The 16,752-nt window shown below is 38.5% G+C and overlaps 1 protein-coding gene across 1 annotated transcript in view; it reads left to right on the top strand.

Moving 5' to 3' along the window:
• Dok6 (docking protein 6) overlaps window positions 1-16,752 on the top strand; it is a 363,063-nt gene that overhangs the window by 147,330 nt on the left and 198,981 nt on the right. Inside the window, exon 3 of the mRNA XM_077105642.1 lies at window positions 9,593-9,707. Within this exon, the coding sequence (XP_076961757.1) occupies window positions 9,593-9,707 (115 nt within the window). The remainder of the gene's footprint in view (window positions 1-9,592; window positions 9,708-16,752) is intronic.

Below are 16,752 nucleotides of genomic sequence, written 5' to 3'. Positions count from 1 at the left end.
GTGGTGCCCCTGAGGGTCTTCTCCAGTGCTCTTTGGCCTGGCATTGCAGGATGATGGCAAGTCCTCTAGAGTGGAACTTTTTTGCTCCTATTAAAGTGTCAAAAGCAACCAAGAAAAGCTTTTTGTGGTGATAACAAGGCAAAGAAGAGAATGAGGATGAGATCATGGAGCACCACTGAGACCTTCTCCTCCCAGCTTTGGATGGACTCTCCCGAAGGGGGATTTCCTCCCCCCAGTGCCTAGCTCCCTGGTTGAGAGAGCTCCCCAGCTCAGCCCCAGGTCAGCCTGGCTGGTGACCCCCTCAAATGTTAGTAGATTTATTTTCCAAAGAGAGACCCCTGATTTGTCACCTTATGCCCGCTTTCCCCTGGGAACTCCAGTGGTGACAGAGCTCGTTAATAGGGAGGTGTTGCCTGTGGGACCCTCACCTTCTGTGTGGCTGTCAATCAGTCATCTTCCCAGGCTCTGGATAACCACCTGGGAGAGCAGTGTGGACTTTGCATTAATCAAAATTAAAGTAGAAATATATGTAATGCCCTCAAGTGACACAAAATAGAGACATACTCCTGAATTTTCAATAAATTATAAGGTAAATAGGGCTAGATACAAAATTTTCCTGTTGCCTTTCATTTTTCTTTAAGAATAGAAACTTTATAACATAAATTGTGCTATTTATCTTCAGGGAATGTGGTGCAACTCTATTAGTTTTCCTAGGGCTGGCCTAACAAATTGTCACGAACTTGGTAGCTTAACGCCAAGTAAATTTATTCTCTCAGGGTTCTGGAGAGCAGAAGTCATGAGTCACAGTGTGGGCAGGAGTCACTCCCTCTGGAGCCTCAGGGGAGCACGGGTGCTGCCCGCCCAGCAGCGGGGGCTCAGGGGCTCCTTGGTTTGTGGCAGCATCACTTCTGATTTTGCCTTGATCATCTGGGCTCTGTCTCCACTGAGTCTTATCCCCAACCTCCCTCGTTCCCTTATAAAGACATTAGCCACTGGGTTTAGGACCCACACTAAATTCAGGGTAGTCTCCTCTCAAGATTCAGGACTTAATTGTGAAAATCCCTTTCCCAAATAAAGGCACAGTCATTGGTTCTGAGACTTGTGAGGGACACTGTTTAACCACAACAATAATTAAGAGACCTAATTTTGTACTACACTGGGTAAAGTCCTAGTAGCCGAATAGTTTTCTATTATTATCTGTGTAGTAAAGCTGTAGCTCTCAAAGTGAGAACAGTAGCATAGCCAGAGAAGCATCTTACACATGCTAAGTTTCTACCTATCCAGAGATCCCCTTAGTGCACAATTTCCTATGTACTAATTTTGTGCATTTCTCAGTCCTGAATATATATCATCTTTCTGTCTTATAATGAGAAATTTCAAAATAATGTAGGAGAAATAATGCACTGAGGTTATCCCAGACTTCCTTCCACCACCCCTATAACCTGAGTCATTTTTGTAGTTGATTTTCCTTCCTCTAGTCATTTCTTATTAAGCTATTATTTTCTGTTGATACAACACATGACATTCAGGGCAAAGGCTCTTGGACAAATGGACAGTGCACTAGTTTGAGAAGTGGAGAACACGGTCCTTCTTCTGACCATGACTTTGTGTCACAGTCCCTCAAATTGGGACAGCCCATTTTACTATCTGTAAAACAAGGGAAGGTCAGCTCTCAGTTTGCTCTATCAATTAGAATCTTTTGGCTGCAAGTAAAAGTGGACTATCATGATTTATAGTATGTTCAGGGAGGAAGCTGGTCTCAGGCTTATTTGATCCAGTCACTCTTGTCAACAATTAAAATCGAGGACTTCTTGTTTATGTGTGTGGTCCCTACTCTGCCGTCTTTGGAACTGCCTGGGCTTCTCAGCCTAGGAGCAGGCCAGCTGGAGCGTTTCTGACTTATGACATTCTGACAGGACAGCTCCACCATAGGAAGACACTTGTCAAGAGCCACTAGTCCTTTCACCAGAACACTTCTATTAATTAGTGAATAGTGAGTTCCACCCAGATGGAGTCTGAGAGATTCCCACCAGGGATGATGGAGGGGTGGATATATGAACAATATCAGGTCCTGCTAACAATGTGGAGCTGGAAGCTGAGTAGCCAGCCAACAGCGACCGTTACAGGTGTCCCTCAGCATCTGTGGAGGACTGGCTCTGCTGAAGGTAACAAACTGTGCAGATGCTGAAGGCTCTGCTGTAAAACAGCATGACATTGTGAACCTGAGCACATCCTGTACAGGACTTTACCTAATACAACAGAAATGCTATGTAATCATGGTTGTGCTGTATGATTTGGGAAACGATGGCAAACAAAGAAGTCCTTGTGTGTTCAGTACTCACTAATTATATTTTTTACACAATTTTCATCTGTGGTTGCTTGAATTCTGAGGTTCAAAACTTGTGAGTAGCTAACTCCAATTATAGCTAACTCCAATTCTAATTTAACTGTACCAATAATTATTCATTTCTAGATGATACGTTTCATTCTGTGGCTTAACATGGGAGAGCCTTTATATCTGTCAAAGATATGGAAGACTAAGCTTGTAATTATTGATAATGAACACATTGAGATAGTCAAACAGTGACCCACGGGAAGACTGTGTCAGAGCACATGAGCTCTGTCACAGGTTGTTTAAGAATAAATTATATTGATTTTTCAACAGCACATGTTCATTTTTATCAGCAACAAGGGAAAATATAACAAGGCTGCTACTGGAAAACCAATGTAAATTTAACTGAAAGGAAGCAATAATAAAATTTTTATGCAAATTTTAACATCAGCTATTGAAGCATACACTGTAGTAGATAACACAAATATTTAAATTATTCTTATGAAAGCTTAGCAATCAAGAATAGAGAGACATGTGTGTATTAAGTGTGATAATAATTGTAATAATAAAAAATCAGTAAAATTATCATCTTTTCTTACTGAAAAATCAATATTCTCTACGCTATTAAAGTTTTATTAAACTTGCTCCTGAAACGTGCCATTTTATCCTAAAAAAAAAAACCTTTCTTAATTAAAACAACCATAGAATATTAGTAGAATACCAGAATTAATAAGAATTATTACTAAGATTAATGAGAAAGAGGAGTACAATTTGTGTTGTGATTCATTTAAATCTCTTGAAAATAATCTAAAAGTTCATTTCTTTTCACTTTTCAAAAGATAATTAGGTTTAAAAAGAAATTGAGCACTTAAATAGGTGGTAATTTGGTCTCAACTGTCATGAAGTAAATTGTTTAGAGATACTCTAAAACTAATAATAATTTCAATAACGATGCCATCTCACCTATTTATGAGTGTAGTAAATAGTGTAAATATAATTTTGCCATAGTAAGATCTACATTAAGTAGTAACATTTAGTTTAATTGGTACTTAGGCTAAGGGGAAAATGCAGAACATCAATGGCATGATTTTTAAACTGTAAAATGGATCTCAATTTATTTATGCTAAATCTTGCTAAGTGTTCAGATAAGAGCACTCTGGAAAGCTTGAGCCCAGTTGCCATTTGCCTCAGCCCGTGTGATTTCCCCCCAGTTAACTAGCAGTAATGGCAGAACAAGAGACTCAATCATTTTGAACTATAAGAAAAACAGTTTCTCCCTCTGATGTGCTCTATTTATTTATAACTCCCAAATATCTAAGTACACCCTCTCTCTCAGAGCACACAGCCCAGAGAACAAATCAGTCTTTTCTTCCACATGTTTTGAAAGCAATAATCAGTTTACAAATGCCTAGTGCTTTTCATCTTGAAAAGCATATGGTCAGAATCCAAATAAATGAAGAAATAAGTAAATCCTGCCTTAAAAGAATAACTACCTGGACATACTGAGCCTAATACAAGAACCCAGATAGGTTGTGTAATCAGCCAAGAGGACATCTGAGCTCAGATCAAATTGCCAAGGTCATGAGAAAGAGCCCAAACAAGAACAAGTCACTAATGTCACACGGCTCGTTCAGGAGCACTTGTCCATCTGAGTGAGTTTGACAGGAAGATGGAGGCACAGGCTGTCCCAAACAGATTATTGCACAGAAGCTCCATAACCACTAAGTGGTGAGCTTTTGATTCAGTAACACTGGGAGATTCTGCCTCTGGTTGGACGTCGTCTTGCATTAAGGGCTGACGTGGAAGCAGATGAGCTCCGATGTACAGGCAGGAACTGGACCGTTGGAAGTCCTCCAGTTCTTGCTGAAGAGCGAGACCTTCAGTTCTGAGGCCTGAGCGCATGGCCGTGAGTCTTCGAGGGGAATGGCTGTGTGTCGGTGAGGAAGACAGCTGGGAGCAGTGTGACAAGGTCCTGGGGAGTGGGCCGGTGTGGGCATGAGGACAGGGAACGAGGGCTGGAGTGAGTCATGAGGTTGTGGAGAGGAAGGCGTGAGTAGAGAATGTTGTAGGAGCAGAACTGACAAGGCTGTGACGGAAAGAGAGCCCTGGGCCCAGGAGAGCACTGTGCAGAGCCCTGGAGCTCAGCGTGGCCCTGAAGAACCGCCCTGCCGTGGCAGGCTTGCTCTTGCTCTCCCTGTCTAGCTGCGAAAGCAGTAGTACACGGAACTGGTCAAGGCAGCAGTGCTGAGTGGCAATAGCAGTCATTGAATTTTTGACAGTCAAGCAGCTGCATACAGAAGTAAAAACAAACAAAAACTTTACTTAATAAAAATATTAATTTTATTCTACCTGGACCACAATGTGGCTCTTAAATATTGTATTTACCAAAATAGCAAGAACTCAGAGCATGGGACTGCAGTCATCTCAGGAAGGAGCAAGGAGTGGCCGTGGGGGTCCAGCGCAATAACTGCTTCTTCAAAAGAGAAACAGAACTTCCATTGATTGAAAAAGTCACTGACTGACAGCAAACTATGCCACTCATCCTTGAGACTTTTGTGGGATATTTTCTCAAACTAAACTAAGCAGAGGATTAAAAAGGAGGGAGGAGGGGAGGGCGTGGGGAAGTTCTGGGGAGTGTAATTTCCAAATTATGCCATGTCCATGTGCAATACTGGATACCATTTTGAAGGATTCCGCTCATGTGTGCAGTTATAATGCACTAATTAAAATAACCATAGAGGGGGGATCATAGAGTGAACCCAGTGAGACCGGGTGAGGAGGGGAGGGAGGGGGAAGGTTCTGGGAAGGAGACTGAGCAAATTGTAAAGTGCATGTGACGATGGCTTCATGGGGGCCACTGTCCTGTTAATTTAACTCATCCATGAAAAAAGAACTGAGCAAGCCCATGTCAAGAAAACAATCCACCATGTTCATTGAAAAATATAAAAATTCAGTTTTCAGGTGAAAATTATAATTTGAGAAACTTGCATCTATATTCTTGAGTTTGACAACTTTTCAAAACGTAGAGGAGATTTATTAAATTGAAGAGGTGACAGCATCACACTGTTGATCGACAACTAAAACCCACATGATTCTGGAAACCAGAGAAGCAGCATCGGCCTGGAGAGGCCATGAGCATGTGGTGCCTGGTGCCTGCCAGGTTTCCCCTGCCTGTCCATCAGTTTATGCTGTTGATTTTTGATATGAGACCACAAAAAATGCAAAATCCACAATACTTTTTTTTTTTTTAATTTTATTTTTTTATTGGTTATTCAAAACATTACAAATATTTCAGAATCACAATACTTACTCTAATTATCTCTGATATTGTTGAATAAAAATATTTGGAAAAGGGCAAGACTAAAAATGGTTTCATGATACTGTTTGCCACTGCAAGATATTTTATATAATATATAACTTTATATAAATTCTATCACTTTTGTGTTCCAAAGCAACATGAAATCTTCATTGTTTTGAGACTCTACTTTGTTCAGGGAAGATTATCATTTGACGATAATGTCTGACTTTTAAATATTGCTTCAATATACTATGTTGGAGTAAAATTTGGCATTAATATTACTTGAATCGATTATTTAATCATTTAGACATTCAAAAGTTAGACTTTGTCTTTCTCTCCAGTGTATTAATCTTCAGAAACTTCAGAATTTCACATGATAATCTTAGAAGAGATTGTTACAATAGAGAAACAAATATAAATAATGTGTAGATTAATGCCGCAGTCCGGCTGCAGCAAAATAACCGGGGGGTGACGGGCAACTTGTGTAGATTGATACAGCAGGAGTAGGAGCCCTTTATTGTAGGACAGGAGGGGTATATATACATTCCACACAGCTTATCCTAATTAGCATAAACTAGATACAGCAGTCAACCAATAAGGAATCTCCACACTTAATGGCTTTTTGGCGTTACTTTACAAACCACTCCCTCTGGCATTTTGCCAGGCGCCATCCTGACTTGTTTACAGACTCTAACAGATTAAAACTCATTTTTGAGGTATGTGACAGAAGTCCAATGTGACACAGCAAGAGGGCTGCTCCAGGTGCCTGAACAGCAACCCTGAGTGAGGTCACAAATCCAGGTCACTAAAGATTTTGGAAAAATAGGTGACAAGTAACAACAAGCTCCTAAAACGGCAGCACATAATTTTTCTTTGAATATAATGTATTATATGATATGAGTGAAATTTGGGGTCATGAATTATTCATTTTAACTACTTCAATACTATCATATCCTGATTGATATCAGAGGTACCAGCTTCCAAAATGAAGATCAAAAGTTTTTAAATACGTGAAATACATCTGTATGTTTCCCATTACTTAGAACACTACTTAATAATTGTGAGTATAGCGGAGCATTGGAAATTCTGAGTGGAAATGTGTATTTTCTCTTCAGGAGTAACCCTCATGTGCAGTTAAAGTTTGCATGATACAGTGAAAGCATTGATCATCGCTCAAACAAGTCCAAACTGCTACACTTGTCAAAGAGAATTCTCACATTAGATCCACTGCAGAGACCCAACTACTCAAGAAATCAAGCAGGTGGGGTCAGCTCTGGCGACAGGTCTCTCTTAAGTTGACCAAGGATGGGGCTGTTACTTCCTCCAATCACCAGCTTTCTTATCTGTAACAAATATCCATGCTCATATCAACTCTTCAGGGTTTTGGGAAAATTGTGAGAAAAATATATATTGGGTCTAATGTAAAGAGAAAGCTCAAAATCCTGAATATTCTAACTACCATCAGGGGTCATTTCTAGGGGTAGTGATGTGTCTATTCTAAACACAGTAGAAAAAAAATTACTACACATATCAGCTCTTCCACTTGGGGCCAAAATCTTGTTCTGAAGTTCCTCCAGATCGGGTCATGCAGAGACCTGGCACACACTGGTGCTAACAGATGATCTTATATTCACGGTTACAATAATCATCCATACCCAAATGACAAACCTTGTCTCTAAAGTGTTCTGCGAAAGCAATGATGCCAACCGTTTTGGCCAGAATCCTGAAACGAAAGTTGAATTCACATTACGGAATCACGAGCTTAAAAAATATTTCTTTTCATTTTATGTTTTCACACGGGGTTAATGCATAATGGAATCAAGTACAGCAGGAGCTCCAGTGCAGGCCTCTGAAATTCCTAGCCAGTGTAATGTTGGTGTATGTGCATGCGTGTGCTAGTGTGTGTGATTTATTACTTTATATGTGAAGGTTTGCAATGACAAGAAAGGAATGCACTGCAGCAAGTTAAATATCTTAGCTATTGCATTTAAAAAATATTGAGTACCATTACTATGAGAATTATTCAGTGGAAATACATTGATACATTGATGAAAACACAACATTTCATAGGAAATTTAGCATTCTTTTTTTAGTATTTGACAGACTTAAGTTGAAAAAAATTACAGAGAATATACTTTTATTTTGCAAACAGACTTGTGATTATGAAATGAGACAAACAATAATTATAAAAAATGGAATTATAGATTATATAAAACAAATAAAAACTGACTTTCTGCAATTTCAAAGTCCTTCTCCTGATCTTCTTTTTGGGATAATGTTACAAACAAGATAGCATGTGCCCATTTCCATACATACCAATGCTTCAATTTGTTTTTTCTTGCCTGTGACTTTTATTTTTGGTGTTTTTCTGTCTAATCCATATCCTGTAATGTTAAATACAGTTATAAGTGCTAACCAAATTCTTATAGATTAGATGCTATTGATGATAAAGTACTATATATAAATCTACACATATGTACATTTGTGTCTTCAAATATATATAACATAGCTATGTACATATACTCTCACATACAGTCAACTTCCCATATCCACAGGTTCCTCATCTCTTGAAATCAGACCATGGATCAAAACTATTTGGAAAATTGTGTTTGTACTAAATATGCACAGATTTTTCCTATTGCTATTCCCTAAATGATATGACATGATAATTATGTGTGTACCATTCACATCACATTAGCTATAAGTAATCTGAAGCTTAATTAAGTTATATGGGAGAATCTATGTAGGTTATGTGCAAATTATATGCAATTTTATATGAGGGATTTGTGTATTCCTTGATTTTGGAATCAACAGGAGTGGGGAGGCTGGAACAAATTCCCCACAAATACTGGGAGATGAGTATACATATAAATGTTGTGTGTGTATGTGTATGCAGATAGATGGTCAAAAAGTTAAGACTTATTGTTTACTTAGTTTATGCTTATCAAAATATTAATCAGCAAAATAACATTCAAAAGCAATATTGAAAATTCCATATTTTGAGAGAAGAAATTAAAGCATAGTCAAAAGATAATTAATTCATTATAGGTTCCCACAGGATCATAGATATGACACCATAAGATGTCATAAAAAATATTAATGGGTATTATTATGTTAGTTAACTCTGCTTACTTTCTGCTAACAATACTGATCCAGGAACAGGAAATCTTTTAAGTTAAAATTTAAAAATTCAGTATGTTGCAAGATAATTTAGAAAAAATTAACCTAAACGTAATTATTACAATGTTGTGTTGCAGAGAAGTTGAAGAAAAAAGCATTTGGCCATTTGTATTGCTTGTGAGGAAAAATAAAAGAATCTTAACTTGCAGCAGAACATGTACCAATAAAAAGTCAAGAAGTAAAAGATATAAATGCATTCTTTATTCATTTCTAAATGAATAAAACATCATTAACCTAGGTTCATAAATCCCAGATGGACCGTGGTGAGGGAAGTGACTCATGGGTCCACAAACACTGCGTTTTCCATTGTTGAAGGTTAGTTACTCAAAATTTTGGAGCCACCTCACTGATGGACAGGTGTCAGTTGTCCCATGGCTAAAGTGATATCATAGATGGGACTTAGGAGACAGAGGAGATACTGAATATAATCAACATAATCATAATTCAACAGATCCTTAATGAGAATGCTTGTGTACCACAGCTGCTATGGTCTCCTGGGGGTGCCACTTTACTGAAAACATTGAGTCCATGAAGCTATTCTACACAGTTTTTAGACTATTTCAAAGTGCAGCAAACAACATGAACTGTGACCAAAATTGAGTGCCCAGTGGAAGACATGGTGTTTTTTCCTTATTGTTTTTGACTATAGTTAATTAAAAATTAGCACAAGAATCCCCTAGGAAGTGGTGTGAGGCAGTGATACCTGATCCTTGGGTTTAGCTTTCCAGTATAGAATGTATTCAGCACACTAAAATATAAAAATATTTTTTTTTTCTTTCAAGGTAACTGAACTACACAACATCAAAAATATAACCAGACTGCCTCGAGAGACAAAGAAGCATGCAGTGGCCATTATCTTTCATGACGAAACGTCGAAGACATTTGCCTGTGAGTCAGGTAAGCCATTGCAGACCCATCTACAGCTTGAGGACGTTGAGCGGCTTCTGAGACAATGACCCGGGCAGATGAAGATGCGGGTCTGGATTGGATGGCTCATTGTAATGAGAGGGTTGTGGAGGGTGTTAGTCGCCAGTTCAGCCTACTGATTTCTCCAGGTGTTTCGGGTACTTATTGTCATCTCTCTGTGCCTTCTCCCAGGTGGTCTGAGAACTCTGGCACAGTTTCCATTCACGCTTTGAGAATTAAGTAAACCATACCAGGGCGATGTTGAGTGAGTGAGCATGTGATTAGTATCCAGGTTTTTGCAGAAAGTAGCTGCAGGTATTTTGTAGGGCAACAATAATGCCACTGTACAAAAGCCTGGCAAACTCAGCCTAACTCCCCAAACTTTGCAGAACATAACTTTGGGCAGTGTGCTGCTTTCACCGGTTCTTGGCACCGCAAATAAATACATTTCAGATTGCATTTCAACATGCCGGTTCATAAAGCACTCTGACAGTGGTGAGATGCAGAACTTTTTAATTTGAACTTGCAATATCCTTCACGTTGGAGGCCCTGCGTCATGTCTGAGTTGACCATGCTTTTCAAAGATTTTGCTCAAAGAAACAATGTGTTTGCTTTATAATGCATGTTACCAAAAATATGAAGGGCTCGAAATATGTAAATTTAAAATGGTTATGTAGCCTTTTGGGAGAAGATTCTTAATTTTTTAAAGGAAAAATGAAGTTTCTGGTTTATAGAAAGTTGATAGGTCGGTCTAATTAATGCTAAGTCATATTATTCTAAAGCTGCTGATGTCACTGTTTGTGACTGAGACTGCTCACACCCCTCATCTGAGCTGACCTTAGTCTTCCTGGCCTGACCTGGAATGCGTCAAAGTGCCCTTCTTTTCTTGGATGCCTTTATTCATCAGTCCTTCTTCATTTGCCATCTGACCATATCTCATCCTTCAAAACAGACTTTTTGGAGGTACAGAGATGTCTGAGATTGGTACTATAAATCCCCATCTTGTAACAGTACCTGTCTCAGCCTTATTGATATATTGTTATCCCAAAATATTTTTACCTTCTTGTTCACTGTCTTAAAACAGTCTAGTCACTTCAATTTTCTCTGAGCTCTTAAATATATAATATTAATGTCTCTTATTGAATTAATAACAGCCAGAAAATTAGTTTTCAAAAACATGATAAAAAAATGATTTTCATTAATTTGTTATTTTTCACTATTGTTTGACTTTTTTTGAAATTGTAGTGAGCAATTCTGCATGTATAAGTGCAACTGGAGTCTGTTGTTTTTGGAAAGAATGATATTTAATTATATTTTTTAAGTAACACTTTTATTTAGATATTCTTTAGAGAAACCCTGGCCTAATTTGTGTTTATTTAGTTACTTAATCATTCAATAGATTGCCTTTTATATTGTGATTTTTTACTGAGATTACAGTAGAAACATTATTTAATGCAATTTTACATTTACACAGATGGCTTTTCTGATTTAAACAGCTATAATCCATTCTTTACTTAACTTCCTATCACTTTTTGTAAAAAAAAAACAAGTTTGAGATTAACGTGGAAACTTCCCTCTTTTAATTTTTTATTTTCTATAAAGTTGGGGAGAATGTAGACACACACACACACACACACACACACACACACACACCATCTCCTCCTGAATACATACCCCTGCTGCTCCATGGCATTTTTCCAGGTGTCACCTGAATTTCCTCCCCTTTATGGGCCACAAGGTATCTCCAGTGCATCAAATAAAAACAGGCTCTTACTTCCATTCTGACACTTAAAGTAATTTCAGTGAATACGTATTATTTTCAACATCCCAAGAACCCAGACTAGAAACGTTCACTTCCATAAGATATTGATGTTGGTAAATAAGAAGCTCCTGTGCACATAACTCAAAGTCAGTAGGACTCGGCCTCAACTTCAACATGTAGTGTTTGGAATTCTCAATGGTAACTGAAAGAATGTCGTTGAACTCCACATCACAGAACACCTCGGTCTCCAGAGAATGTCATTGCAGCAGGTGGCACCAGCATCTCCACTGGTGCTGCGGTCTGAGCATTATATCTTTACCTACAGCTCAGCACAGACGAAACCCACTCCTCCCTGGGTCAAGTTAGCAAGTGCATTTGAACAATTTATAGAAAGGTTATAAAGATCAAGAATTTTGAAATAAAATTTCTGAATATACATAGCATACAGATCTTGGTTTCTAATAACAGGAACTGGGGCATGAGTCCATGCTTATATAAATAACTAACTGAATAAGTAAATAATGGGAGCAGATAGACAAATGTCCCATAGGAAAATTCCAAATAATTCATGCAGAGGCCCTGCTCTCAGGAGGGATGCACGACTCCCCACTCTGTGAGTGTGAGCTGCCCAGGTGACTTCCTTCCAAAGGAAAAAGTATAGAAAGGGGTGGGTGGGAGAGAAGAGCTAGACCATAGGGAAGCTGTCAGAGACCACCTCAGCCATGGTCAAGGTCCACATCAGCACAGGCACTTTACCTCATCACCTTCCTCCCAGCAACCCACAAATCAGTGTAATCCTGAGAAAAACATCACACAAATCCAAACGGAGGGGCATTCTACAAGGTGCCCGACCAGTACTCTTTAAAACCTTGAAGGTTGACACAATATGAAAGTCTGAGAAACTGTCACAGCCAAGAGGAGCAAAAGGAGTCACGAGGAGAAAACGTAAGTGGCATCCTAAATGAGACCCAGAAACAGAAAAAGGGGCAACGGGACAAAACTGAGGACACTCAGTGAGGAATGAGGAGACCTTCATAATTTATCAATTAGGACCACTAATTAATAAGAATATATCAACATTGTTTCATCAACGTTAGCAAATGCACATAGCAAAAGTAAGTAAAATGTAAGACTTAATAACAGAGAAAATGGGCATACAACATCCATATTATCTATGCAGTAATGCTTTACATCTGATGCTATATGAAAATAAGAAATATTTCTTTAAAAAATTAATGTGGAACTGACATAAAATATATATCAATGAACTAGATTAAGCATAAGGAAAATGCAATGCATTTTAAAGGATTTAAGTTTACTAAAGAAAATTGGATATTACAATCAATAGTAATTGAATCTTCACCTCATCAATTGCAAGTGAACAAACGGCTTATTTGGAATGCCACTGATGAAGAAACTACAATCAGCATCATCACAAAAGAGTTCTTGAACACAAACCCCTTGGGGACAAAGATGATTTTGCAACCTGCCTGGAATTTGATCAGTCACCCCTGCCAGTGCCATAGCTCCCTTCTTAGCCTGTTGACTCAGAGGTACGAGGAGCACAAAGTGGCGAGGGGGAGTCTTAACTTCCAGTTTAGTGAAAGCTTTGTTGCACCCCCCAGAAGAAGCATTATTCTCTCTGGATCTAAGATGTCTAGGCCAGCAGAACATAAGGTTACAGGAACAGGAAGCAAAAGCTTTCCTCGTGGGGCACTAGGGGTGGTAGTGGGTGGTACCATCCCTGTCTCCACCCCTTGGTTCCTGGACCCATGAATTCTTGCAATGGGAGAGACAGTACCATAGAGTGGATGCTGACGGAGAGGATAGACACTTCTGGAGAACCTTGCCCCAGGCCTCACTGTATTGCCATCTAGCTAGCCCTGGAACTGCATCTTCCAAAAGTCCTTTTCATTATTCCATCAAACCAGCTGCTTCAGGATAGTAGGGAACAGAGTCCTCACACTTATTTCCAATGAAGATGCAGAGAAGAGTATGTTCTCATATGGCTAGATGGAGCATGAATTGTATTAATTATTTTTTCAGAGAAAATGGCAACTATGTATATAATATTATTTATAATATATTATACATATTGTATATATTATATATCAGTATATATATTAAGTGTATATATTTATATATTTAATCTTATATATTTAGTATTTATATATATTTTAGTGTATGTATATGCATTTTAGTATATATATATATACACACATATATATACATATATATATTTAGTGTATACACATACACACACACACACACACACACACACACACACACTTGATTTATTAAGGCTCTTTGGGACCATATCCCACATAAACATATGTGCCAACACATGAGGATGTGGGTTTAAGTACACAATGTATAATGGAAAAATGGAAATAAGTACCTATAGAGTGAATAGTTGAATAAACAATGGTATATCCTTATCAAGAAATATGTGATCATTAGAAATAGTTTTACATGCAAAGCAACTGTTTTAGTTAGCATTTTTGTCACCATGACCAAAAGACTTGACAAGAACAATTTAGAGGTGGAAAAGTTCATTTCAGCCCGTGGTTTCAGAGGGTCAGTTCATGGTCTGAGGATTCCACAGCTCTGGGCCCAATGTGAGGCAGAACACTGTGGCAGAAGGGCGTGGTGGAAGAATCAGCTCAGGACATGGCAAGCAGGAAGTAAAAAGAGAGAGGTCCACCCAGCAAGGACAAAATGTACCTCCCACAGCCCTGCTTCCTCCAGCCACAACCTACCTGCCTACAGTAACCACCCAGTAATCCATATCAGTGGATTAATCCACTGATTAGTTTACACATCTCACAACCTAATCATTTCACTCCTGAAAATTATTGCATTGTCTCACACATGAACTTTTGGGGGACACCTCATCTCCAAACCATAATAGCAACTACTGGAAAGTGTATGTGGGATACTCACATATTATAAAGAAAACAGAGAGAGAGAGAGAGTTTTAGTAATTTTACCAGAGTGAGGGAGCGTGATGATGAGCTGTATGAAAAAGATTGTTGGGGGAAAATGCAAATAAAAGAGGGAAAGAAACAAAATAAAATAAACAAAAAATAAAAAAAACAAGCATGTAATTTATTCTATTTGTATGAAATCACTCATATGTGAACATATGTGAACACATGTAAAGTTATTACCAATAAATACAAACTAAACCTCCAGGAAGTTCATAGTAGTGCACCTATACCATAGGCAAATGTAAGAAGAAAAAACACAGCCGAACCATGGAATTCTTGAGGCACAGAGAAACAAGATTTGCTGTGCACTGCTGTGGGAATTCAAAACATTGCAGTGACTCTGAAAAAGAAAATGTTTGGCAGACTCATAAAATTAAGCATGCAATGACCATTGAAGCCAGTAATTGCACTCTTGGGCATTTATCCTAGGAAAAAAAATGAAAATGCACACATACCTATACAACCTGTATGTGAATGTTCACAGCAGATTTATTCAAAGAGCCTAAAGCTGGATAGAACCCACAAGTCCTTCCAAAGTCAGTGTACATCATGCCATAGAATACTCCCCAGGGGGGAATAACTATTCATACATACAGCAATTTGGATAAATCTTGAGGGTATTATACTAAGTGAAAATAAAAAGCTGATCTCAAAAATCTAGTATCATGTGACTCCTTTTGTTTAATATCTGTGAAATGACAATTTTAGAAATGGAGAACATATTGGTAATTGAGACAGGTTAAGAGTGGGGTTGGAGGCATGGGGACAGGAGAGGAGTATCATGGTAAAATGGTAATGTGACCTGGAATCTGAGTAATGCAGTACTTTGATTGTGGCAGTACAAACACAAACCCGCCAAGTGATAGATTACATAAAATTTACACACACACACACACACATAAAACTGGGGAAATCTGAATAAGACTGGTCAATGCTCATTGGAAATACAGTGGTTGTGACATGATACTACAATGTTACAAAATACTACCATGGGTAAGGTGCGGGGAGGAGGACTGGACAAAGCGTACCCAGGCTATCTCAATCTCTGTATTAGTATGCTCTATTTATATGAATCTGCAATTCTATCAATCAACTTTAAACAAATTAGATCTGTATTATTATGAGGTTATCTATGATGTATTTTCAAGTTGTAAAGAAAAAAAAAGGATTAGAAAGTTACGTGAGAGCATCTTTGGTACAATTCAGATGTGGTAAAAAGAAACTAATAATACCAAACAACCAGAAAACTAATCCTCAGTGTGTGCCTGAGTGGCCTGTGCATGTTTTATGAGCTTGGAGGCTCTGCCTGCGTGTGTCCTGCTCTTCTCCCAACATGGAAGCCTTGGGGGGGGCTGCGGTCCCTGCCTCCCAAGCCTCAGCCCCACTCTTCACCCTGCCGATTTCCACGTCCTTCTGTTTGGGGCACCAGTGTCTCCTGCTTCCTGCTTCCTCATCTTGCATGGAGACTTTGTTCCAGCCCCCACTGCACCCTGACTCTGGGCCTCACTCACTCTGCCCCAGACTCTCTGCTCTGCCAGTTTCCACGCTCCGTGAAGAACGTTGTTTTCTAAAATGACACCTTTTCCCTAAGATGATTTACAATATTCAGTAAGATGTGTTATTATCTTAACTTATTATTCCCTTTTTTCTTAGAAACACTTTTTCAGAAGATTCTCTTTAGTTTTCTGCTTCTCATGCTTTACATCAGCTAGAAAAGATGCTGCCCAAAATGCACAGATTCGGAATAAAGTTGATAGGCATGCAGCTCTGCCTTCCTGTTGATTAGCATTTCTAAGCTTTATTAAGGGATTGTTGACAATTTTGGGGTATATTACATTATAAAATCATCATCCCCGTGACCCATGTCACCTCACATAGTTATCATTTTCTTTTTTCTTCTTTTTTTTTTTCCTTTGTGCGTGTGTCAAGAACTCTTAAGATCTTCCCTCTTGAACTGTGTAGAATGCTTAATTTTAGAAAGACTTACTGTCTGCACAGAAGCAGAATAGGGCAAGGGTCCCTTCTGTAAAGCTTCTGTATTTCAGATACTCACCCCAGATCACAGTATGTTTTTATGTTTTTGATAATAGAACTGGCTTAACAAAAAGTTAGGCGATACAACAATAGAGTTTCATTATGTTAAACCAGTTGTATAGTCAAATATGTCAAGCTATTGCAAATTCAGAATGTATAACACAAAAGTATAATACAAAATAAAGGCTTCTAGATATCTAGGACAAAGGAGGAAGTTGATTTTATTGCATGTGAAAGGCCAGATTAGAAT

The sequence above is a fragment of the Callospermophilus lateralis genome, chromosome 17 (genome assembly GCF_048772815.1).
Source record: "Callospermophilus lateralis isolate mCalLat2 chromosome 17, mCalLat2.hap1, whole genome shotgun sequence".
Lineage (NCBI taxonomy): Eukaryota > Metazoa > Chordata > Mammalia > Rodentia > Sciuridae > Callospermophilus > Callospermophilus lateralis.
Note: the sequence above shows the minus strand (reverse complement) of the source record. Positions and strands in the feature narration are given on the sequence as shown.